Genomic DNA, 26,492 nt, shown 5'->3' on the forward strand with positions numbered 1-26,492 from the left:
GGCCGCTGGGAGGGCCTTAATTGGCCCGCCCACTCAAAATGGCGGCGGGCCCTGTTTCGGTGGCGGGGGTCGGCTGTTCGTCCATCGCCGAGCCGGTGGGGCCCGCACGCCAACCGAGGGCAAAATTCTGCCCAATGAGTATGTATTTGTAGTTGTTGGTCAAGGGATAAATATTGGCCGGGACACCCGGTAGAACTTTCCTGCTTTTCTTTGAAATACTAAGGAGACTGTTTACTTCCACCTGGAGGACATAGGGGACCTTGGTTTAATGTCTCCTCAGAGGGCTGGCACCTCCGACAGCGCAGTGCTCCCCCAGAACTATACTGAAGCGTTTGTCTAGATTTTGTGCTCAAGTCTCGGGCAAGGCTTTTAAAGCAAAATCTTTCTAACTCGAAGGTGACTGTGCAACCCACGGAGCCATGATGGACACAGAAAGGCTTGTTGGTACTAACAGCATTTCCCTATTCATAAATGTGTTCAGTCAAATTTTCAAGCTGCAAGGCAAATCCTTTTTTTTCTCATTCATTGTAAGCAAAACAAAAAACTGTGAGAGAAATAGAGTCCTGTAATCAGTAATGAAAGAGAGATGCAGATCAGAGAATTAAATTGGATGCATATTTAAGAACCAGGGCACATGGGAAAAGCAGTTCTAATGTGCTCCTAAGGGATGCATGATTCAAAGAAATATGCAGCAGTATTAGAGCGCTGAGTCGAGATTCTTTTCAGCACTATTGATAGGATTATTTATCAATCACTGGGCCATGACACAACTAGAGTCACATTACTACAAGATGGTCTTTCAGGTTTGCGGTCTGGATGCATTGATATGAGGCCATGCTTACACAGGAGGTCAATTCACCTACATTGATGTGAGAGATGTTTCCCATTTCTTTATTGCAGCAGAGTTTGTTACATTTAAAAAAAAATACACATATATTCAAACCATAAGGTGCTCTGGTACATGTTGTAGTCCCCCTCCCTTCACATGTCATACACACCCCGTTCCCATTTAAGTATTGTGTATTATAAATCCCCAGTTTTGTGTTTTTTGGATCCTTGAGCCATCAGCAGAAGGCTTCCAGGCATAGAAACAAAAATATTCAAGAGCCAAATCTTTTCTCGTGGAAAAGGGACACAACGTCAGACTCCCCAACCAACACAGATCTTTACTTCCAATAGCGAAGCCACCAATTATTTCCACTGCTGGTCATTTTGTATGCTTTTCAATATGGGAGGGATCAAACTATTGAGATGTAGAGCAATTGTACTTCTAGAACTTGGAAGGAGACTGATTTGGGCCTATTTTTTGGGGCAGCCAATACATGACTAAGCTGCAGCAGATATCCAAAGTCTTAAGAAAGAAGTAGTACACAATTAAAGAATTTTTCAAGGCTGTATCCATTGTTAAACTGAGGGGCCGGGACATTTCTCGTGTGATATAAGGTACAGTACCCCAACAACACTTTAATATGACATAGCAACAGGTGAATATTTGATTGTGCATAACTCACAAATACTAACGTCACCCACCGATATCAAATTTAAACACATGCCTTAAAGTGTGAGTGATGAAATTGTGGTTCTCCCAGCAACATGATCAGTCTGTGATACTTTACTTTAAATAGTGATTTGATGGATCCTAGTCAATCGTGAAAACAATGGCAAGATTATGCACTTTTCTCCATGTGAAAAATCATGCTTCAAAATTTACATTTAAAGACTGAAACTGTTATTAATTTGGGCAAAAATGATACGTGTACAAGATGTGAATGAATGTGCTTAATATTGCAATTTTTTCATTGAAGTTAGTAAATGGAGGAAAATATAATTCTTTCAGCTTTTAATTGCCATATTGAGTCTTTCTGCAGATGGCAGAACAATTGTTATAAAATTTTACATTGATTTTATTGGTGAACCTGACGCTGTAGAGCGGAGGATATGGATAGGAAGGTATTTCCATGCTGTTCTTAGTCTGGAATCCTGCCAACTCACCTATTCTCTCCAAGTGATTTATTTTAAAAGGGCTCAACTCCACTCTAGCCAGTGGCTGAACAATAAAGCTAGTTAATGACAAATACATCACATTGAAAATCCTTTCTTGTGCTAGAAACAAAATAATAGAGTAAAGCAATAACTAAATGAGCTTACTGCTTTTTTAATTATAAATATTAAAACATTTTCTTAGTAATACCAAAAAGTTAAGGGTAAAACAGAGTTTCATTGTAATACCATAATTCTTGCAGTTTTTTTGGTGCCAGAGTTCACCCCATGAAAACCACAGATCAGATCAATGTAACCAGATAATTTTTCCTACATCCTTTCCCCTGTGCTTGTGAGGACTGCGAGCTCCTGGTCGTTGGGTAAAAGTCCTCAGGACCTCTCCCGTTTATCCACGTGGACAAGATTTATGTTGAAGGTCTGGTCAAGATTCCACAATGAAACAGGAGAAGCTATAGGGAAGTTCCTGGCCAATGACTTCATTTTGTCTGAAAATACATTGTCAGATTCCATATAATGCTATTTGGGGGTTTGGTGGCATAGCGGTAATGTCACTGGGCTAATAATCCAGAGATCCAGCTAAGATAAAAGCAAAAAACTGCGAATGCTGGAAATCCAAAACAAAAACAAAAATACCTGGAAAAACTCAGCAGGTCTGGCAGCATCTGTGGAGAGGAGCACAGTTAACGTTTCGTGTCCGCATGTCCCCTTTCCGATTTTCCCCCTCCTTTTTGTTTTTTCCAATAATTTATACCCTTTCCGATTTTCCCCCTCCTTTTTGTTTTTTCCAATAATTTATACCCTTTCCGATTTTCCCCCTCCTTTTTGTTTTTTTCAATAATTTATATAGATTTTTCTTTTTCCACCTATTTCCATTATTTTTAAATGTATTTCCATCCATTGTTTTATCTCTACTTTTTGGCCTTTTTCGATTCCTTCACCCCACCCCACTAGGGCTATCTGTACCTTGCTCGTCCTGCTTTCTACCCTTAGTTAGCATATTCCTTAGATAATATCACCACCTTCAACAGCTCTTTGTCCTTTTGTCTGTGACATCTTTTGGTTATCTCCACCTATCACTGGCCCTCTATCCAGCTCTTCTTGTCCCCCCCCTTAAACCAGCTTATATTTCACCCCTTTTCTATTTTTCCTTAGTTCTGTTGAAGAGTCATGCGGACTCGAAACGTTAACTGTGTTCCTCTCCACAGATGCAGCCGGACCTGCTGAGTTTTTCCAGGTATTTCTGTTTTTGTTTCAGAGATCCAGCTAATTCTTTGTGGGCACAGGTTCATGTCCCACCAGAACATTAATAAAATCTGGAATTGAAAGCTAGCCTCAGTAATGATGACCACGAAACTATCATTGATTGTCGTTAAAAACTCACCTGGTTTACTAATGTCCTCTAGGGAAGGAAATCTGTCGTCCTTACCTGGTCTGGCCTACATGTGACTCCAGACTCACAGCAATGTGGTTGACTCTTAACTGTCCTTTGAAATGGCCTAGCAAGCCATTCAGTTCAAGAGCAATTAGGGATGGGCCACATCCCATAAAAAAAATAAAGGAAGATCTAACTCTACTTCAACACTATTTCTCGACCCTTCCTCTGTGTCAAAATGAGCAGAGGTTTCCTCAAATTAAATATTGAGAAGACCGAAGCTGCCGTCTCAAATTCTGTTCCCTAGCTACCGTTTTTGTCCAACTCCCTAGTAACTGTGTGTGGCTGAACCAGATTGTTTGTCACTTTAATGTCATATTTGATGCTGAGATGAGCTTCCAACTTCAGGTGTGTGCCATCACTCAGACCGCCAATTTCCACTTCCATAACATCATCTGATTCCACTCCCAATGTCAACTCATCTGCTGCTGAAACACTCATCTCTGCCTTTGTTACCTCCAGACTTGGCTATTCTAATGCACTCTTGAACGGCCTCCCACATTCTACCCTACGTACACTTGAGGCCATCCAAAGCTCTACTTTCGGCCTCCTGATTTGTATTAAATCCCGTTCACCCACCTTCCCTTTGATTCCTGACCTATACTGGTTCCTGGTTAAGCGACAAACCAATTTTAAAATTTTCAGCTTTGTTTCGAAATCCATCCATAGTCTCACTCCTCCCTATCTCTAAAATCTCCTCCAGTCTCACACTCCTCCGAGATATCGGCACTCCTCTAATTCTGGCCCAATTTTAATTGTTCTGCCATTGGCAGCCGTGCCTTCAGCTGCTTGGGGCCTAAGCTCTGGAATTCCCTCCCCAAGCGTTTCTGCTACTCGATCTCACTTTCCTCCTTAAAGACACTGCTTAAAACCTACCTCTATGTGCAAGTTTTTGGTCATCTGACTTAAGATGTGGCTTATGTGACTCGGCGCCATGCTTTGTTTTATATCGCTCCTCTGAAGACGCTTGAGATGTATTATTACGTTAAAGCCACTGTAAAAATACAAAGGCCAGAATTTACCACGGTGGGGTGTTACGGCCCTGCCAAAATCAATGGAGTTTTGAATGGCTCGCTAGATTTTACAGCCCCACCCCTGCCGTGATGGGGCAGTAAAATTCTGCCCAAGGTTTGTTGCTGTTGCCTTAGGATTGCAAACAAATGCATTTGTTATAGCTGAATGGCAGGCGGGATGTTGAACTAAGGACTCTGCTTGTTCTAATTTTCCTCAGATTTTTTTGGGATGGGGAAGAGGAGAGGTAAATTATTACGATTAATCCCACAAATTAATTTTCCTTTTTGGCACTATGATTATATTATAAATATTCACCACACAGTGGAATTTTCCAGCAGTCAAGTGTGGAACATTTGACAATCAGCTTGCAGTATGGTGTCAAAACCGTGGATCATCAAAGCTTTTTGGATAGATATGGTCAATGTGGTATCCACACTCACAGCTTCTGGCATAAAAAAACTTAGCAGCCGCAGAGTTAACCTTCACCCAATGCTGTAAAAGGATTTATTAGATAGAAACAAATAGGTAGGAACCACTTCTAAGAATTCCATCTAATCTCAAGGGTCAGACATTGGTCCTTAAAGTAAATTCATATTTTAATTGTTCTCCAATCTGATGAAGTAAATAAGGAATTAGAAGAATTTTCTTGCTTTTTAGATTTGCCTATTAACTGCAAGCTTCAAGCACTATCAAGGAAAACGTGTTTTAGCTCTTTAGCCAAGATGAATAATTAATTGTTTGTGCCTCCTTTATATATCTAGAAAAGGGCATAATATGTTCGAGTTTATAAAAGATTCCATTCTGCAATCTTCATGCTTTCTCTATTCTGTTGTGCATTTAATTATCCTACTCCTATCCAGGTCACATAAAATTCATCAAGCTGATAGCGGCAATTTTGACTTGGCTAAAAGTTCTGACTGTCACACAATGAATTTCCAGTGTAGATCTCTGCAAAATACACAAAGAGAAGTCACAAACTCCTCGCACAATCTGATTGTCACTTGAATGGTACACAGCCAGCAATTACAGCACACAGAAAAAGGAAGGAACATAAAGGGAGACAGCACGTTCTTCTAATATCCTAGCAACATGTAACACATTCCTAATGACAGCCTTTTGTACAAAGCTGTAATTTTTCACAGCGTAATTAAAGTGAGACCTTGTATTAAGATTCTCCAGGCTTGGGGAATGTAGCTGGCAATGTATTTATTCTTTTTCTCTATCTCTGCCTTCCCCTTTTATGAATTCAGTGTAATCCAGTGGTTTTCATGATGTAGGTATAGCCAGACTTCTTTCTAAATGCCATCAAATAAATCAGCAATCAGCTACACTCATTCGCCCTGGATTACAGCTTTCCATTGACCATAGTGACTGCACAGCCAAAAAAACAAACAAACATCATTTTCACTATAATAAGAAAAGGAATTTAAAAGAAAGAAACAATTTAAATGAGGGGAGTATCAGAATCCTTGCAGAATCAAGAATATTACAGCAGCTGGTTCAATTAAACCTGTCCAAAAATTATTAGACATTTCGATTTTAGTCAAGGCAAGTATTACTGTTATGTATTGTAATTATCTTGGACTGCCAAAACCTCCTGGATTAATGGGAAGTAAGATAAACATTGCGTAAAACAGCCTTTTGTTGTCAGACAGTTTCAGATTAAACAACAGCTAAAATAAAATGAGTCACCGCTGCATGCCTTTTATTTTCGTTAAATTAACCTGCTTAACAGGGCAGAATAAAAGAGAGGGCCACTCTAAATCAACGCCAATCAAATGCAGGCAAGGTCAAAATACGATGACAGGCGAGTCAAGATTATCTGAGTGACTGCTGCAATTGGTGGATCACCTCCACACAATCAGTAAGTAGGTTGGACTGTACATGCCTGGAGCAAAATGCACAGCATAGCTTGCTTCCGGGATGATTGCAAGAGGAGCAACTCTGTTGCCTGGACGCCAACTTACTTTCCTGAAGCAGAAGCAAAATGGAACCGGAAGAGTACAAATGAAGGGTACTCGAAGACGAAATGGATCATGTGCCCTAATTGCCTGCAATGAATCTTAAAACAATTGTGTCACCTGTTGAGAGTGAATTTGGGGAGAGGGAGGACAGGCTACGACCCTTACATGCAATACTTACAGGAGATGAGAATCACCATTTGACTTTTTGATGTTGGAAGAATATGCATCCTTCCTTTAAATTCCTCCATTTTCAGAATACAGTAATTGCTAACCATATACAGAGATGGAATTTTCCATGTATCTGTGTCCAGGGACACATGCGATCGAGGCATAAAACAATTACTTGGTGTATAAGATTAAGCAAAGTCGGGCATTTGTGTGTTACATACATAACCATGATTCGCCTGAATTTCCTCAACCTTCTATACCTGTCTATCAGTCCTTGAGCCTGAACATATCTCAGCTCATTATAATGGCTCTAAGCCAAAGCTAAATAGTCACACCTGTGAATTTCCTACAGCTACGATGGTTTAACATGAGTCTAAAATTAAGCCCAGAATTTGTGGTGCACTAGGAAACAAACCAATCTGCCTGGCGTTTTGTTACAATTTTTTGAGCAATTAAAAAATGCTCACTGAGGCCTGCTCTGTGGTTTTCTGTTTCTTTGAATGCATTTTTATGGTATCAGTACAAGTCACAAGTATTGGAAAGTATCTTTGGTTATATACTGTGGTGTTCAGGGCATGATTTCAAAATTTGCAGATGATATGATGCTTGTCAACTGTGATGAGGATAGTCTTGAACTTCGAAAGGACATAGACATGTTGGTGAATTGCGCAGACAAGTGGCAGATGAAGTTCAATGCAGAGTAGTGTGAGGTGATTCATTTTGGCAGGAAAGATAAGGAGAGACAGTACAAAATAAAGGGAGAAACTCAAAAGGTGGTGCAGGAATAGGGAGACCTCGGTGTATATGTTTTTTTTAATTCATTCACGGGATGTGGGCTTCACTGGCTGGGCCAGCATTTATTGCCCATCCCTAGTTGCCCTTGAGAAAGTGGTGATGAGCTGCCTTCTTGAACTGTTGCAATTCATGTGGTGTAGGTACACCCACAGTGCCATTAGGAAGGGAGTTCCAGGAATTTGACCCAGCAACAGTGAAGGAACGGCGATATATTTCCAAGTCAGGGTGGTGAGTGGCTTGGAGGGGAACTTCCAGATGGTGGTGTTCCCATGTGTCTGATGCCCTTGTCCTTCTAGATGGCAGTGGTCATAGGTTTGGAAGGTGCTATCGAAGGAGCCTTGGTGAATTCCTGTAATGCATCTTGTAGATGGTACACACTGCTGTTACTGTGCGTTGGTGGTGGAGGGAGTGAATGTTTTTGGATGTGATGCCAATCAAGTTGGCTACTTTGTCCTGGATGGTGTCAAGCTTCTTGAGTGTTGTGGGAGCTGCACTCATCCAGGCAAGTGGGGAGTATTCCATCACACCCCTGACTTGTGCCTTGTAGATGGTGAACAGGCTTTGGGGAGTCAGGAGGTGAGTTAATCGTCACACTATTCCTAGACTCTGATCTGATCTTGTAGCCACAGTATTTATATGGCTAGTCCAGTTCAGTTTCTGGTCAAAGGTAACCCCCAGGATGTTGATAGTGGGGGATTCAGTGATGGTAATGCCATTGAACGTCAAGGGGCAATGGTTGAATTCTCTTTTATTGGGGATGATCATTGCCTGACACTTGTGTGGCGCAAATGTTACTTGCCACTTGTCAGCACAAGCTGGGATATTGTCCAGGTCTTGCTGCATTTGGACATGGACTGCTTCAGTATCTGAGGAGTTACGAGTCATGTGCATGAGTCATTAAAGATGGCAGGGCATGTTGAGAGAGCAGTTAATAAAGCATATAGTATCTCAGGCTTTATTAATAGGGCATTGAGTACAAGTGTAAGAAGGTCATGAACTCGTACAAGACACCAGCTGGCCTCATCTGGAGTACTGCGTCTAGTTCTGGACGCCATATTTGAGAAAGGATGTGAAGGCATTGGAGAGAATTCAGAGGAGATTCACAAGAATGATTCCAGGGATAAAGAACTGTAGCTATGAGGATTGACTGTGGAGGTTGGAACTGTTTTCCTTGGAGAAAAGAAGGCTGAGAAGAGACTTGATAGAGGTGTTCAAGATCCTGAGGGGTATGGACAGGGTAAATAGTGAGAAACTGTTCCTACTCAAGAGAGCATCAAGAACCAGAGGGCACAGATTCAAAATAATTGGCAAAAGGTGCAAAAGTGATGTGAGGAAAATTTTTTTCACCCAGACAGTGGTTGGAGTCTGGAACAAACTTCCTGAGAGGGTGATGGAGGCAGATTCGATCAAGGTATTCAAAATTTGATTGCTACCTGAAAAGAAAGAATGTGCAAGATTATGTGGATAAAGCAAGGAAGTGGACCTAGGTAGAATGCTCTTTCAGAGAGCCAGTGCAGACTCGATGGGCCAAATGGCCTCCTTCTGCTCTGAAAAGGTTCTGTGATTCTATGTGTTCTCAAATGGGCTGTGGTGAATGTGCTGAATGATAGTTAGATGGATTGGAGCTTTAATTCTCACATGTAAAGCAAGGAATATGTGGTGCAAGTTCTGCACTTTCCTGGGCTGGGCTCTAATTGTTTACGGCCATTTTTTTACATTCTGGCATATGCTGATGAAATTGGCAATTTATTGGATGTAAATAGATTTAGGCAAAATGAGTAGAAATAAATACAAGTACAGTTTATTCAATTTTAACAGGAAATGAATGAAAGAAAATGGTCAGTTCTAAATGAAAAGCAATTTTTGTCAAACCAGCTGGTTGTTAATGAGTCAGCCACAAAGCTCCATAATACCCTTCCCCTGAGTAATCTAACATACTATATTCTTAATTATGAACCACTGGAATGCAAGAATATACATTCTCCAATTCTCCAAACGCCAGAAGAAACTCAATTTTTATTGAGATATATATTTTTTAAATTGCCAGGAAACACAAGAGAGTGCTGATCAGTGTAAATTGTTGCCCAGATTATGTTGTCAATGTGGCTTATTATTTAATCTTTTTAAAACATTCATTTATTGCTTTAATCAGCTCAAAGATCTGTTGCCTAAGCGTTGTTATTGAATATTTCCCATTTAAGCGCAAGTGGTAGCATGTTATTCATACCTCGGAACCCTCACTCATGAGTTTAAAAGCAAACTAAGCCTTTAATGCACATGACAATTTCTTGATGCCACTTTCCCTGTGAGGGCTGCAGCTTTTCATTTACTGAAAACACCCTTCTATTCAGCAGGAAAGATTACCCTTTATTCACCAATGGCTGATTTCACTACAGTTTAATAATGACCAAGTGTAAATGCGACAGATGTAATTATCACAATTTTGTTCTGCGCAGTGGTTCTCCTGATGTTGTAATTACAAGTCTTTCTTCCCTGACTTGCATCTAGCTGAATAAATATTGCTTTTGGTTTCTTACATGTTGTTTAACAAAGGTAGAGATGGAGTAGGCTTTATCCTTCAAGCTGTATCTATGCAACTTGATTAAAAAAAATTAGCAAAGCCATATTTTAACACAACTCTAGCACAATTTCCTCCAGTCACACGAATTAGCAGGCCAACCTCTAACTCCAACCTCTATTGTTTTTATTATAATTTTTAAAAAAAGGTTGTAGTTTAAAACATTTTACAAATCTGATATATAAAAAAGGCCACCTGAAATGCTAACTCGTCTTTTTCTTTCAGATGTGGATTGGCCTGCTGTGCATTTTCAGCATTTTGTTTTGGGTTGGAATGAATTGCTTTTCAGCCCAGTGTGATTGGCATTACATTGCCTCATAGATCTGCGTGACTTGCAAGAAAACTGAAGGGTTGGGGGCTTGTTTTCTGACACTCTGAATTTTGCACTCCTCCAGCTCAATTGCGCACTTTCACCGGCTTCAGGTCCAATGAAGAAGTGTAGCTATGAGGATAGCCTATTTCGATCTCTTCCCCCCACCCCACCCCCACTAGGGCTATCTGTACCTTGCTCATCCTGCTTTCTACCCTTAATGTCACCATTAGCACATTTCTTAGCTAATATCACCACCATCAACACCTCTTTGTCCTTTTGTCTATGACATCTTTTGGCAATTTCCACCTATCACTGGCCCTCTATCCACCTATACCTGTCCCACCCCCCCTTAAACCAGCTTATATTTCACCTCTTTTCTATTTTTCCTTAGTTCTGGTGAAGAGTCATACGGACTTGAAACGTTAACTGTATTCCTCTCCGCAGATGCTGACAGACCTGCTGAGTTTTTCCAGGTATTTTTGTTTTTATAGCTATGAGGATAGATTGGAGAGGTTGGGACTTTTTGCCTTGGAGAAAGGAAGGCTGAGAGGAGACTTGATAGAGGTATTCAAGATCCTGAGAGATATGGATAGGGTAAGTAGTGAGAAACTGTTCCCTCTCAAGAGATCGTCAAGAACTAGAGGTCACAGATTCAAAATAATTGACAAAAGGAGTAAATGTAATGTGAAGAAAAGTTTTTTTCACCCAGACAGTGGTTGGAGTCTGGAACAAACTTCCTGAAAGGGTGGGTGGAAGCAAGTTCTATTGAGGAATTAAAAAGGGAATTGGATTTCTACCTGAAAAGAGAAAATGTGTTAAGGTTACAAGAATAAGGCAGGAGAGTGGGACTAGGTGGAATTCTCTTTCAGGGAGCCAGTGCAGACTTGATGGGCTGAACGGCCTCTTTCTGCACTATAAAGACACTGATACTGTGAACAGCAATTTCCTGGCCCCGTGAATACGTACAGCTGGTTTTGAAAGATTCTACCATAGTATCAAACTGAAAATGCTTGAAACCCGCAGGATAGTCAGTGTCTCAAAGGGAGATAGGTTAGTGAGCTGGATGTGACTCTTAAACAGAACTACCTGGCTCTACATTTCACACAAAAATGCACAAGCAACAAGGATTCTCTTGCCACGATTTTCAGCTTCATCCTATTCCTATTTCTAACTCAGCACTGTTTTTCCTTGCCTCTATTCCCTCTTTGCCTTTGCCAACATCTGATGAAAAGTTAATTTGTTTTGCTCTCTCAAATGCTGAAGGATTTTCATTTCATATCTCTTATTTGTATTCCCTTTATGGTAGGTCATGCTCCTCGCCCAAATAAAGAGTCAAGGTTTTACACCCTTGCTCTCATCACAGGACTGTACTGTGGTCATAGATGTCCACTGAAACCCTTCAACCAACTTGATTCTACAGAAGCCTCTGTTTAACCCTGGTTGTGGACTTTTGAAATTTAGTGGCGCTGCAGATTGTATTTTAAGAACTAGTAATCATCAGATGAAAATTATAGCGTAGGCTTAATACTGCACTTCCTTTATCGGCACTGTTCTTATAAGTCTTTGACCATGACACATTACAAAAGCAACTGATTATATTCACAGCTCAGAGAAGTCAGTGTTAGACTCAACGGGCTCTGACTACACGAGGGACTGGTTAGCCCTACAAATTACATATCAATTATCTTCTGATTCACTCTGCAGAATTATCAGGCACACTCTAAAGTGCAGTAGATTGAGAAATGGATGTGGACTTTCCATGACAGAATTTATGATTCCCGACTGGCCTGAGCCATATGAATTAGAATGCCACCCCTGCAACATTTGCCTAGATTTACATATGAAGTATTGGCACCTGGGGGAGTACCTTAGACCATAAGACACAGGAGCCGAAATTAGGGCATTCGGCCCATCGAGTCTGATCCGCCATTCAATCATGGCTAATAATTTTCTCAACCCCATTCTCCTGCCTTTGCCCCGTAACCTTTGATCCCCTTACCAATCAAGAACCTATCTATCTCGGTCTTAAATACACTCAATGACCTGGCCTCCTCAAATAATACATCTTAATGATGGCTCCCTTAGAACCCCAACAAGAGAGCCTTTAGGAGAAGAGAGGCGAAAGTAGAATACGGTTGTCAAGAACTTATGTTTATAAAGCACCTTTAATGTTGTAAATGTCCCAAGGCACTTCACAGATGTTAAGCAATAGCATAAGAAGAATTTGGTGGAAATAGATGAAGGCATGGTCAAAGAGGTAGGTGTTGAGAAGCTCTGAAAGTGGAGATATAGGTACTAAGGTTGGGAGGGGAGTGGGTGGTGAGGAAAGAATTCTCAAGAATAGAGCTAAGATTGCTTTAGACCCTGCTATTCATTCAGATGGGAAGGCAGAAGCCAGAAACAGCTGGCCAAGGAGAGGGAGCTGGGACACAAGGTTGGAGGAGTTTTGGGAATGAAGCGAAAAACCCAGTAGGGAATTTAAAAGAAATGAGGACTTTCAATTTAATTTACAGTGGATTGGGGAAGCAGTGGAAGTCAGAGATGATGGGATAGTGAGACAGTGGCGGACAGGGCGCCGGTGGGTGAGCTCAATTTTATTTAGGGTGAACCTTGGAAATCTGGTGTGGAGAGTGTTGCAGCAGTCTGGCCGAAACAAGGGTTTCAACAGCCATGGGGGTGAAGGAAAGGCTGAGGTAGAAAAATAGTTTTACAATGTTTGGATGTGAGCAGAACAATTTTGCATGCAGTAACTGGTGGATGTTTTACAAAAAAACAGACAGTCTACAGGGGTTTCTGGCTCTTTCATGTTTGGTAGTGATTATAGCAGCAATTATAATTGCCTAGAAGCACGGCAGTAAATGGCGCTGGGGCCAGTGATGGCAACGGAAAGGATGCGGGGATCAGAAAGGATATGAGAAACGAGAATATACGCCTCAAGATGGAATCGTCCATTGTCATTAAGTTTCAGCTGTTTTTTAGTTTCTACCGGGAATCTGATTACAGTGTACTATGTATTATACAGAAAATCCAGCTCAGTCGGGCAAGTCATTTTCAGTGGAACCGCATGATGTGGAAAAATGATGATGACATTTTAATTTAGACGGCCTTATTGCTTCAACAGTCTAAATTAAAATGCAGCTGAATAACTAGGCCGCAGAACTGTCAGGGAATTAATAAGGAAAAGTATTGAAGCTGGTTTTTATGAGCAAGTTTTCTGTTCAAGCCTCAGTGGTAGAAGCCTCTTGATGGGCTGTTAGAAAAGGACAAAAGACTGAAACTGTTTGTGAATTACTGTCAATTGCTGTCAATTGTTTGGGTCAATTGAGGGTTAACTATAAGGTTGCTGAAGAAAGTATGTCCAAAAGGTCAGAAGATGTAACCAACAACAGGCAGAATCCCATTCTCAGATTTCAGTGTCCACTTCCAGGTGGAAGTAAAGGGTAGAACTTCAAATGCCTTTCTTGGTGACTGGTTAGCATCAAAGTAGCGTCTTTAAACTTGCTCCACCATTCAATAAGATCATGGCTGGTCTGATTGTAGCCTCGCACCCATATTCCCGCCTACCCTCGATAGCCTTTCACACGCCATTGCTTACCAAGAATCTATCCACCTCTGCCTTAAAAATATTCAAAGACTCTGCTTCCACCACCTTTTGGGGAAGAGAGTTCCAAAGACCAACAACTCTCTGAGATAAAAAATTTCCCTTCATTTAAATTGGCGACCCCTTATATTTAAACAGTGGCCCCCCAGTACTAGATTCTCCCACAAGAGGAAACATCCTCTCCACATTGACCCTAACAGGATCCCTCAGGATCTTTTATGTTTCAATCAAGTCGCTTCTTACTCTCCAGACTCCAGCGGATACCAGCCTAGCCTGTCCAATCTTTCCTCATAACACAGCCTGCCCAATCCAGGTATTAGTTTAGTAAATCTTCTCTGAACTGCTTCAAATGCATTTACATCTTTCCTTAAATAAGAACACCAGTCCTGTGCCCAGTAATCCAGATGTGGTCTCACGAATGCCCTGTATAACTGAAGCATAACCTCCCTACTTTTGTATTCAATTCCCCATGCAATAAATGATAACATTCTATTAGCTTTCCTAATTACTTGCTGTACCTGCATACTAGTCTTTTGCAAATTCATGCACCAGGACACCTAGATCCCTCTGCATCTCAGAGCTCTGCAATCTCTCACCATTTAGATCATATGCCTCTTTTTTTAATTTTCCTAGCAGAATGGACAATTTCTTACTTTCCTACATTATACTCTATTTGTCATGTTTTTGCACATCCACTTAACCTATCTATATCCCTTTGTAGTCTCCTTGTGATCTCTTCACATCTTACTATCCTACCTATTTTTGTGCCATCAGCAAATTGAGCAACCATACCTTCGGTTCCCTCATCCGAGTCATTTATATAAATTGTAAAAAGTTGGGGCCCCAGCACTGATCCCTGTGGCATACCACTCGTTACATCTTGCCAACCAGAAAAAGACCCATTTATGCCTACCCTCTGTTTCCTGTTAGCTAGCCAATCTTCTATCCATGCCAATATGTTACCCTCTACAACGTGAGCTTTTATTTTTCGCAATAACTTTTGATGTGGCACCTTATCAAATGCCTTCTGGAAATCAAAATACAGTACATCCTCTTTACCCACAGCAGCTTTAACTTCTTCAAAGAACTCCAATAAATTGGTTAAACATGATTTCCCACTTACAAAACCATTTTGGAAAATTAAAACCAATGCATCAACTATCTCCCCAGCCACTTCTTTCAAAACCTTAGGGTGCAGTTAATCAGGAACCATGGACTTGTCAGACCGCAGCTCCAACAATTTTCTCAGTACCGCTTCCCTGGTTATTGTAATTTTTCCGAGGTCCCCCTCCCTTCCATTTCCTGGGTTACAGCTATTTCTGGGATGCTATTTGTATCCTACATAATGAAGACTGATGCAAAATTCATCTGCCATCTCCTAATTTTCTATTATTATTTTCACTTTCTATAGGACCAATGCTCACTTTGTTAATTTTCCTTTTTTAATATCAGTAGAAACTCTTACTATCTGTTTTTTTATTTCTACCTTGCATTCTCTCATACTCTAACTTTTCCTTCCTTATTAATCTTTTGGTCATTCTTTGCTGTTTTTTATATTCTGTCCAATCTTCTAAACTGCCACCCATCTTTGCGGAGTTATACGTTTTTTCATTAAATTTGATACTATCTTTAATTTTTTTAGTTAACCTCGGATGGTGGGTCTTCCCCTAAGGATTTTTCTTTCTTGTTGGAATGTATCTATTCTGTGTATTCTGAAATATCCCCTTTAGTGTCTGCCACTGCATCGCTATTGGCCTATTCCTTAACCTAATTTGCAAGTTCACTACAGCTAGCTGTGCTTTCATGCCCTCATAATTGCCTTTATATAAGTTTAAAATGCTAGTCTTGGACCCACTCTTTTCTCCCTCAAACTGAATGTAAAATTCAATTGTATTATGATCGCTGCTACCTAGGGGCGTCTTCGCTATGAGGTCATTAATTAATCCTATCTCGTTGCACAATACTAGGTCTAGTATAGCCTGCTCCGTGGCTGGTGTCAGAATGTGCTGTACAAAGGAACTATCCTGAAAACATTCTATGAATTCCTCATTTAGGCCATCTTTGCCTATCTGATTTTCCCAATCTATATGTAGATTAAAATCCCCCATGATTATTGCCATACCTTTCTGACAAGCTCCCATTATTTCTTCCTTTATACCCCGTCCTACCATATGGTTACTATTAGAGGGCCTGTACACCACTCCTGCAAGTAACTTCTCGCCTTTATCATTTGCCATCTCTACCCAAACCATTTCTACATCCCGGCTGCCTGAATTTAGGTCACCACTCTCTCATGTGCTAATTCCATCATTAATTAACAGAGCCACCCCTCACCTTTTCCTAGCTTCCTATTCTTCCTAAATGTCATATACCCTTCATATTTAGGTCCCAATTTATGTCACCCTGCAGCCATGTCTCTTTAATGGCTAGCAGTTCATACTTGGAGTCATAGGGTTTTACAGCACGGAAAGAGACCCTTCGGCCCATCATGTCCGCACCGTTTATTTTTACACTTATTTTCTATTTTGTTTTGAATGCTATGTGCATTCAGATGCAGAGCCTTTAGTTTTGTCTTTTTATTATTTTTGTAACCTCTAGCCTTACCTGCTGATTTACTCTTAGATTTGTACTCCCTGTACTCTCTGTCCCTTCCTGTCATGGTCTGTTTATCATTTCCCATATGAATACTCTTCTCTCTTGCCTTTTCTCTACTCTTTGATTTACCACATCTTCTCAAATTTGACCCCTTGCCCCCACTATTTAGTTTACGTCCTCTCTACTTCCCTATTCACGAGGCTTGCTAGAACACTGGTCCCAGCATGGTTCACGTGTAGACCGTCCCAATAGTACAGCCCCCCACTTTCCCCAGTTTTGGTGCCAGTGCCATATGAACTGGAACCCACTTCTCCCACACTAGTCTTTGAGCCACGTGTTCATCTCTCTAATTTTATGTACTCTATGCCAATTTGCATGTGGATCAGGTAATAATTCAGAGATTATTACCTATGAGGTTCTGCTTTTAAATCTGGTGCCTAGCTCCTCATATTCTCTATGCAGAACCTCTTTGGTAGTTTTACCTATTGCGACCTGCAGGGACCACGACAACTGGATCCTCCCCCTCCCACTGAAAATTCCTCTCCAGCCTTGAGCAGATGTCCTGAAATCTGGCACTGGGCAGGCAGCACAGCCGTCTGGACTGTGTTCCCTCTTTGCTGCAGGGAACAGTGTCAATCCCCCTCACTTATAAGAGTGTTATCAGCTAAGGCACAGCTGACACCTAAAGTGCCACCAGAATACAAAACAATTGCATTTCATTTTCAATCCATAAAACAATCAAATATAAGTTTAGGGTGCAATTACATTGTTGTGCTTTCTTCTCACATCAGAATAAAATTGGATGCATAACTCAGCAGTCAGGTCACTAATTGGACTCTTGAATACATTCAATTGGATGAGTTGCCTCCGATTAGGTTGGCAGGCTGTGGTATAGCTCCACTCCACGTGAGTTTGGATGAAAAGCTTTCACAAAATGCAAAGCAGAATTTCCTGTTTTGAACTTGTAAACATATTTTGGCAAAACTATTGACAGGAGTTGATTCACTCCCAAAGGTTATCTGCAAAAACATTTCAAAGCAACCACATTTTAAAGGGTTACAAATACTTTTAAGAAAACATCGGAGCCATTCTGCAAACCCGTGCTGCCAGCAGGTAGTACAGTTTAGAGAACTGTTGCCACGATGACCCTAACTCTGATCCTGGTTTCCTATCTGAACAATTTTCCCCAATAGTAGCATGGGACCGTGGAATTGTCCCGCATAGCTCCATATCATCATCAGCACAGTGCCTTCATTTATACTGTCTGAAAGCGTGATAGTAACAGATTCAGACGACATTTGCTTGAAAAGGAAAAGATTAGGGGGCTAAGAGGAAAGAGCAAGGGAGTGGGACTTCTTCAAAGAATTGGCACAGACATGAAGGGCAGAATGTCCTCCTTCTGTGCTGTATGATTCAACTATGCTGCAGCACTTAACAATGCTTTACACATAGCTGGCATAGTGGGTCACCTGTCCTTTACAGAACTTGCCCAATGTTCGTGTCCATGATCAGATGGGATGTATAAAGGGCGGCTGATTCTCTCCGCCAGTTTGTCGCTCATGTGGTGAAGATGAAAACGTGATGAATTATTTTCAAAGTCCAGTTTCTGTTCTTAATAAAACAAATAAATCAGTTGTTAGGGTTGGCAACATTTGGTGCTGAGCAGGTACTTACAATTGGGCTTGCGTTGATGTAGTCTGAGTTTGAATGACTTGATTCAACTTTCAGTGTTATTCTGGAGTGATCATCTATAGAAAGGAAAAATTCAAATATGTCAGAAGGATGGATTATTACTACTATATAATTGCTGAAAAAAGAGACAGGCTGTTGAAGTTTTTCATCTTGCACTCATCAGGACAGACACAAGACAGCCAAATTTTAAAGGGAACAACAATTTATACTGCATAAGAAAAGGGTGCTGATTGGTTGGCAAGTGGACTCTGGTTGAAGTGTTGCCATGGGGAATGCACCAGGGAACAGTTACCCCCCAAGCTTTAATTTAAATTTAAAAAGGCAAGTTGACTCTGATTGGGAATGCACCAGCAAACAGTTATCTCCCATGCTTTTGTTTAATTGAGAAAGGCACAATGCCTGGATGTGTTCTTCATTCTGGTTGTAGAGAACAGGACCCTGCATGTGGACATATGTAGCTTCTAGCAAGCATAAGTGAGCCACATTGTGAGATTGAAGGATTGATCAGTAAGTGCTATCCAATGCCAGTGTGATGCCAGGTATGTAGGCTGTACAGCCCAATCATATCAAAACATATGTCCCTTTGGCTGTTCATAACAGACAGAGTACTGACCGTACTCAACCAGCTGTTGCTTGCAAAACTCAGAATATAGTGTCCATCATTAGATGTGATTCCATGATTGGACATCGCTCACTGAACAATCCCGAGTGTGATTAAGATTATCGGTTGGGCTTGCAATATGGCTCACTTACACTTTCAAAAAGCTGCATATATTCATACGCAAGGCCTTCTCCTCTGTAAACAGAAAGAATATGTCCAGGCATTGCACCTTTTTCAATGAAACAAAAGCATGGGGTACAACTGTTCCCTGGTGCATTCTCCACGGCAATGCCTCAACCAATCAGAGTTGGCTTGCCTTTTTTTGAATTTAAACAAAAGTTTGGGGGATAACTGTCCCTTAGTGCATCCACCATGGCAATGCCTCAGCCAATCAGAGTCCACTTGCCAACTAATCAGCACCCTTTTCCCATGCAGGAAAAACTCAGCAATTTTTGGTGGGGAGGTGGCGGAGTTCTTTCCCCCACGTAGAAGGAGATCGACTCGAGATTTCCTTCGTATCGCCTCCCTTAAAAAAAAAAAATTTTTTTAAATAAATAAATTGTTGTTCCCTTTGAAATTTAGTATTCTTGCATCTGTCCTGATGAGTGCAAGATGAAAAGCTTTGACAGCATGTCTCCTTTTTCAGCAATAATAAAGTTCTGTACTACCAAGCAACTACTTCATAATTATGCTCCCTCTCCATCCAATTGTCATCTTATTTCCTTCCTTTCTCACCAGGAGACATTTTCCTGAAGCTCAGTTTGACAGGCACCGACCATTTGATACCTGACCATTCTTCACATCAGTCTGAACAGTGAGTACTAGTAAACTGTTTAGCCACAGCAACACAACTGTACCTAATCATTTCTTCATGTGCTTCCTGCAGAATTCACTGGGCAATAATCATAAATGTTAACCCTGATTGATTTTTTTCCCTCACTAGCAGAACAGGCATCAAGCCAACTGTAGTGTCTGAATTGTTAGCCCAAAGGAGCTTATTTGAATACCAAAGCCATTGCTGAAGTATTATTCTTTACATTAAAACAGAAAATGCTGGAAAAACTCAGCAGGTCGAACATGACCCTTCTTCTTCAGTTCTGAAGAAGAGTCACATTTGACTCAAAATGTTAACTCTCTTTCCCACTTTGTTTTTATTTCAGGTTTCCAGCATCCGCAGGAGTTTGCTTTCACATTTTAGACTGTTACTTCTTTGTGCTCCCTAAACATTTCTTTCACTTAAAAAGGCAACATGTTGCCTCCTTAGCAGTGATTACTGCCACTGATCCTCAGAAATTGACACTTACCTGAAGCAAGTTAGACATTGTTCTTCTAACTCCCTGCCCAGTTCTAGCTTTGCTTCAGCACATGTTGTAATGTACACTCCCTCCATGGGGAGAGGCCAGGATTAAATCTGCCATAGGGATTTCTATCACTATGGAACTGTTGTTTGTGCAGTTAAAACACAACTTCATATTGACATCTGAATAGGCAGTAGAGGACACAAATTACATACCCACTGCCCCAGAACAGAAATTCCAACATCCAAGGCACTTTATTCTGGGTTGGGTTTGCGGATCTGGGAAATTTCCTGACTTTGCGAAGAGACCAAGAGTATTGTACCTAAGTTTGCGCACGATACAAAGCTGGGCGGGAATGTAAGCTGTGAGGAGGACACAAAGAGGCTGCAAATGGATGTAGCAATGTTAAGTGAGTGGGAAACAAATGTGGCAGATAGGGTATAATGTGAGGAAGTGTAGGGTAGGCACTAAGAGGTTGTTTCTGCTGGCTGTGGAATCTAGAATATGAGGGCCCAGTCGGGTTAAAGGGCTGATCATTTAGGACTGAGCTGAGCTTCATTTAAAGGATTGTGAATCGTTGGAATTCCCTGCCCCGAAGGGTTGTGGATGCTCCATCGTTGATTATATTTAAGGCCGGGATAGACAGATTTTTGGCTTCTCAGGAAATCAAGGGATATGGGGAGTGGGCGGGAAGCTGGAGCAAGGGCTGACGATCAGCTATGATCGTATTGAATGGTGGAGCAGGCTCAATGGGCCTCATGGTTTACTTTTGTTCTCATTTCTTATATTTCTTAGACTGCTGAGGGTCAATTTGATCAGTAACACCTGGCGGTAATGGGATGGCAATGGCCTCAAATGAGTCACAGTAGCCTTGTTGACCTCGATGATGTGGTCGCCGCCATTTTGGAACAGAAAGTTCTATTGCTAGGCATCTAAGGTGCCAGCTGGAACTTCAGTTGCCACCTTTGATTGGAAATGGCCAGACAGTGCACCTTTGACATGCCAACTGTTTCCATGGACAGAGAAGACGTCCAACCAGGTATGTCTGATATTGCCTTTGCATGGCCAGGAAGAGCAGCAGTGCACCTTGATATCACAGAAATGATCTGGGTTGCTGTTACCTTGGAATGCCTCCCTTTTGCAAACGTATCCCTCCTCCCATCTCCGCCAACACCAGCACCCCTTCCCCCTCCCCCCCCGCCCCAATCCTTCACCTGGACCCATCACTCAACTTTCTACCAGCTGGAGTGACCAATCTGGCAGATCTTAATCCAGAGGGCTGCATCGTGATGCCCCGCATGTTAACAGGGTCATGGCTCACAACTAATGCCTCTTCTTTGCTTTGAGGGTAAGAAACCGGTCTCTGATCAATACTGTGGGAACCCCCACTGCCATTAATCTTGGGAACCTTGGACTAAACTCATTGGCAACTTTTGCAAGCCATACAGGAATCACTTGACACTAGCAATGTGAAGCAATTAGTCTGTTGGGTTCGTTCAGGGTGACTTGTACTGGTGATTTCAACTTAATGGTTATATAAATGAGTTAGTTACTCCACTTTACTTGGGAAATCTGCAGCTGCTTCATTTCCCAAATAATCATGTCACAGTTCCTGACAGAGGGGAGGAACAATCCTGTTCTTGGCAGTAGAGGGAGAAAAGAAGAATACTGGTGACTAAAACAACCGGCATTACTTTGATCCGATACAACGTTAATTAATTGCAAGGAATGGCATATTAATAACATATCAGCTTTATAGGGTTTGCTTTTATATTAAAGTAATAGCAGGATATTTAAAGCCTTTCCTGACAGCCAAGCATAGTGGGGAAAAATGAACAGTTGGAAAATTATGGGTTTCTGCAGCCACTCTTTGCTGATCTGCATGGTCAGTGGGCAAACGTCCTGGCATAAACAGAATATCTGTTTCTTTATTGTGAGCATGTTAGACGTAAACAGTTAATACCATCACTTCCAAAATGTACCGATTTGATTCTAAGCTTGAAATTAGAAACTGCATTTTAAAGAAAGTCTCTTTGGAGCCTTTCCTCCCTGCCAAAATATTCTAAATGTTTAAGTGAACTTATTTCTATTGTAACCCAAGATGTGTGTTGGAGGGGAAACTATTCAAGGGAGCTATTACTTGAGCAGAAAATCTTTGCTGACACTCCAATGACAGAGTGCTGCATTGTTGGAGGTGCTGTTTTTAAGATGTGACGTTAAACTGAGGCCCTGCCTGAGCTCTTGGGTGGATGTAAAAGATCCCATTGCATTATACAAAGGAGAGAAGGAGAGCCCTGGCCAATATTTATCCCTCAACCACTATCACTAAAAGCAGATTATCTGGTCATTATTACATTGTTGTTTGCTAGCCTTTGCTGTTTGCAAGTTGGCTGCCATATTTTCTACGTTACAGCAGTCAGTATACTTCAAGCTACTTAATTGGCTGTAGAGTATTTTGGGAGGTCCCAAGGTCATGAAAGGTGTCATAGTTCTTTCTTTTACTATTCCTCTGGTGCACTGTATTACAGCTGCACTGTGTTACATCTGAAATTGGGGTGTGATACTGATTTTGAGCAGATCTTGTGTGGAGGTGGTGGGCAGGCCCTTACCTATAGGGAAACAGAGTAATTATTATTCTATGACAGACGTAACTCCCAACAGATAACTACAAAGTATCTCTGGCATAGGCCCAAGGGTTGGTTTTCTATATGCTTTCTAACCTGGGTAACCCTACTTACTGTAAGGAGACTCAAGAAGAGCTTCAAAAGGCAGCAAATAATATTAAATACATTTCTGGGATTTCACTTAGTTAAAGCCTAAAAGTGAGTTGTTATCATCTGGAATACACTGCTTGAAAGAGTGATGCAAGCAGATTCAATAATATAATTCAAAAGAAAATTGGACAAACACTTAAAGGGGAAAGATTTACAGAACTATGAGGAAAAGGCAGGGAACTGGGACTAATTTGATATCTCTTTTAAAGAACTAGCACAGGCACAATGGGGTGAATGGCCTCCTGCTGTGCTGTATCATTCTATGATTGCTGATGTGCAATTCCTATTTGTGTTGTGAGATGTAACATGTGAAGATCTTAAGGCATTTTAACATTTACTCACTGCTTTACATTGTATAATCATTATTTAAATATATGACAATTTGCATTTACACCATGTTCCTGATGTGCAGAAATATGGTGGACGCCAAGTAAGGGGCTGGAGAGGATAGAATGTTGGAGAAAGGTAAAGGGGAAGATATTGAAGCTTTTCAAAGAAGGTAGGAGAAAGGTAGCGGAAAATAGGAAGGGAGTTCCAATGGGCAGGAGAGGACTGGCTGGTGTAAGGCATGATTAGCATGTAAAAATGTTTTTCAACACTGTGGTATTTTTGCAATGTTTTTGAACAATTAATTGGGGAAGCTTTCCCTTGCATTCTATTTATCGTGTCATTTATGCCTGAGTTTAAAATTTTGTTATGGGTATTCAATAGAAAAAATCTTCCCCCGCTGTGCCACGTTAGAGTGGGAGAGGTTAACCTACATGGCACCACCAGCTGAGATCTGTTCTTCTTTTCATTCTCCTCCCTGTCTGCGATGCTGCTGGTGTTCGGCTCAGCCTGATAGGCAGCCAGAGCTTCCCATTCTTTCACCAGGCGGTTTTTGTTCCTCAGGTGATCTTCCATATAGGTCTAAAAGACAGAGAATTCAAACAGGAAAATTCAGGTGATATTCCATGATTTTAATGATTCAATGTTACGTTACAAAATACATTCAACAGGAGTTTAAAAATTCCACACACTATCTTATACAATTTATTTCCCAACGTTTTCAGGATTTCCGTAGAATTTGTTCCAACAGTGAGTTTCTGCAAGAATTATTGCAAAACCTGTGCTTTTCTACAGGTTCCAACAGGAGTCATTCTAAAATATATAGCCTTAAAATTTTATTGCATGAGAGCTTAACATGTTAGTCTAAAATTTCTCTCTTCCAATTTCAGCTGCGGCATTAATCTAAAAACTGTAAATGGGGTCCTATAAGATTTATCCCAAAGTTCAGTGATTCAACAATATTTACTTTGAAAAGTCTATGTGTGACAAAAAAATACAAGGCATTTTAATATCCAGTTCAGCTTGGTATGAGCTTCTTTATAAAAACAAAAAGCTAAAAGCTACTGCGGATGCTGGAAATCCAAAACAAAAACAGAATTACCTGGAAAAACTCAGCAAGTCTGGCAGCATCGGCGGAGAAGAAATCAGTTAACGTTTCGAGCCTTCATGGCCCTTCGGCAGAACTGCAGCATAGTTTCAACAAGGGAGAAATATAAATTGGTTTATATTTATTGGTTATAAACCAATTTATATTTCTCCCTTGTTGAAACTATGCTGCAGTTCTGCCGAAGGGCCATGAAGGCTCGAAACGTTAACTGATTTCTTCTCCGCCGATGCTGCCAGACTTGCTGAGTTTTTCCAGGTAATTCTGTTTTTGTTATGAGCTTCTTTATCTCTGTCACGGTATGGAATGTGCTAAAACCCACCTTCATTCATAAAAGAAATTAATGCTGATACAATTGTCGTACAGGCAGTGGTTCTGGTTTGGTTGCTTCCCAAGAAAGACACCAAACCATTCAATTCAAATACAAACATCTTGTCTGATTTGTTCAAATATATTTTTCATCAAAAGCTTTCTTGAATTCAACAGGGTTGTTCAAATTCACTAAACCCCTGTCAATAATTTGAATGGATTTATCATTTTCTCTTTTTCAAATTGGAGAGTTTGTCTCACACTTTTGTATGTCGACGGCCAAGCCAGGTAACTACTGTAGATCATAGGATAAATATTGCTTGTAACATAGGTTTCACAGCAGAACTAGTAAAGTTTGAAATAGTGGAAGAATATATACTATATATTATATTTGTTATTCACTTGTTGTTTCACTGCCTATTTTAAAGTGATTCTGTTTTTTGCTGCCTTCTGCCTTCTAGCCAAAAAAGGCACAGAACAAAACCAGTAGCTGAAACAAAATAGTTCTCAGTGCATAGCATGATCATAACCTAGATATCTGAGTGTCCATTGTCAGGAACATAAGAAGCTGGGGGTCACCCATGACAATAGTGTGAAACGCAGAACCAAAAATAGCTAAAGAAATCCATAAAAATGTAACATAAGTTTCTGTAAAATTTGCTTCAGTTGAAAGTGAATTTTTAGAGGATCTGTTCAGATTTGTCCCAGTGACTACTAGTTTGCCTGAAATCTTGCTGGGATGTTGGATTTTGTCCAAAATTCTCTTTGTGGTTCTGAAACGTAAATAAAGGCCAGTAAACATTAAACAGAGAAATCGGTAAAGCAATATTCTGGTTGGAAGACAGTTATTTAATATTAATTGCCATCCACTAACATCATCAGAGGATATTGCTGTCCCAATCGGAGGATGCTTCTCTTCAGAACCTGTGATGTACTATTAACAGCATCATTGCTGCATTTCAATAAGAAACCAAATCAGTTGTTTAAGAATGGCAAGAGGATTATATGAAGTATTTACCAATTACAATCTAGGTGGTCCAACAAGATGCTGGAGGGATTATTTAGAATGAACTGACTGGTAAAATCATGCCACTTTGTGTGGAGGAATTCCTACCTCACGTTTGATTAAATATTGTTATCAGCACATAATGAAGTGCCACATAAGTTGGGCAAAATGGGCCATTTTTGCATAGCTCCTCGTGTAGCTCACCCAAGTATCCATTCTCTCTGTATGAGATCAACAAGTGTCAGTAGGTCATTTACCACAAATGTGGAGGAGCAGGGAAGGATTCAGAACTGGTCCTTGCAGGGTGGTCTAAATTTCCAAGAAACTGAGATTATGCATGAAATGCGAATTCCAAGCTTCTTGCGATGATTATTGGCAGGAGGCATTTCACCTCTTCTCCCCAATGCCCACAAAAAGTCACTTCCCCTTTTTTTCCTAGAGCAGTGAAGTAAATTTTAGCCCTTCCACCACCCCCACTAGTTGAAATCAGCTACTTTAACAGAGACCAGACACAAAAAAAGTAACTTGCATTTACAGAATGTCCTCCACATAGCCTCATAGCCAATGAAATGCTTCTGAAATATAACCAATGCTGTCATGTATGCAATCAGAGAATCTTCCTTGACTATGTGACTCATCAGTACCACATCACATAATTATCCACTAAATCTCTGGGGAGACACGATGAATTATTCTTAATAAGCTATGTAGATACAGAGAAAACATTTCCACTTGTGGGGGAGACCAAAATTAGGAACCATAAATATAGGATAGACAATAATAAATCCAATAAAGAATTCAGGAGAATCTTCTTTACCCAGTGAATGGTTAGAATGTGCATCTTATTACCATAATGTGAGTATCATTGATGCATTTAAAGGAGAGCTAGATAAACACATGAGGGAGAAAGGATTAGAAG

General features: G+C 40.7%; 1 protein-coding gene and 1 long non-coding RNA gene across 3 annotated transcripts in view; one reads left to right on the forward strand and one right to left on the reverse strand.

Annotated features, from left to right (window-relative positions):
- Nucleotides 1-26,492, forward strand: part of LOC144676939 (uncharacterized) — a 191,670-nt gene that overhangs the window by 83,430 nt on the left and 81,748 nt on the right. Inside the window, exon 3 of the long non-coding RNA XR_013575456.1 lies at nucleotides 19,493-19,568. This is a non-coding gene — a long non-coding RNA (uncharacterized LOC144676939). The remainder of the gene's footprint in view (nucleotides 1-19,492; nucleotides 19,569-26,492) is intronic.
- ptprn2 (protein tyrosine phosphatase receptor type N2) overlaps nucleotides 1-26,492 on the reverse strand; it is a 1,029,555-nt gene that overhangs the window by 46,864 nt on the left and 956,199 nt on the right. For both annotated transcript variants that reach the window (XM_078537232.1, XM_078537231.1), the window contains exons 15-16: nucleotides 23,588-23,735; nucleotides 18,136-18,209 (exon numbers count right to left, since the gene is read on the reverse strand). In XM_078537232.1, coding sequence (XP_078393358.1) covers nucleotides 18,136-18,209; nucleotides 23,588-23,735 — 222 coding nt within the window. The remainder of the gene's footprint in view (nucleotides 1-18,135; nucleotides 18,210-23,587; nucleotides 23,736-26,492) is intronic.

The sequence above is a fragment of the Cetorhinus maximus genome, chromosome 3, assembly GCF_964194155.1.
Source record: "Cetorhinus maximus chromosome 3, sCetMax3.hap1.1, whole genome shotgun sequence".
Taxonomy (NCBI): Eukaryota; Metazoa; Chordata; class Chondrichthyes; order Lamniformes; family Cetorhinidae; genus Cetorhinus; species Cetorhinus maximus.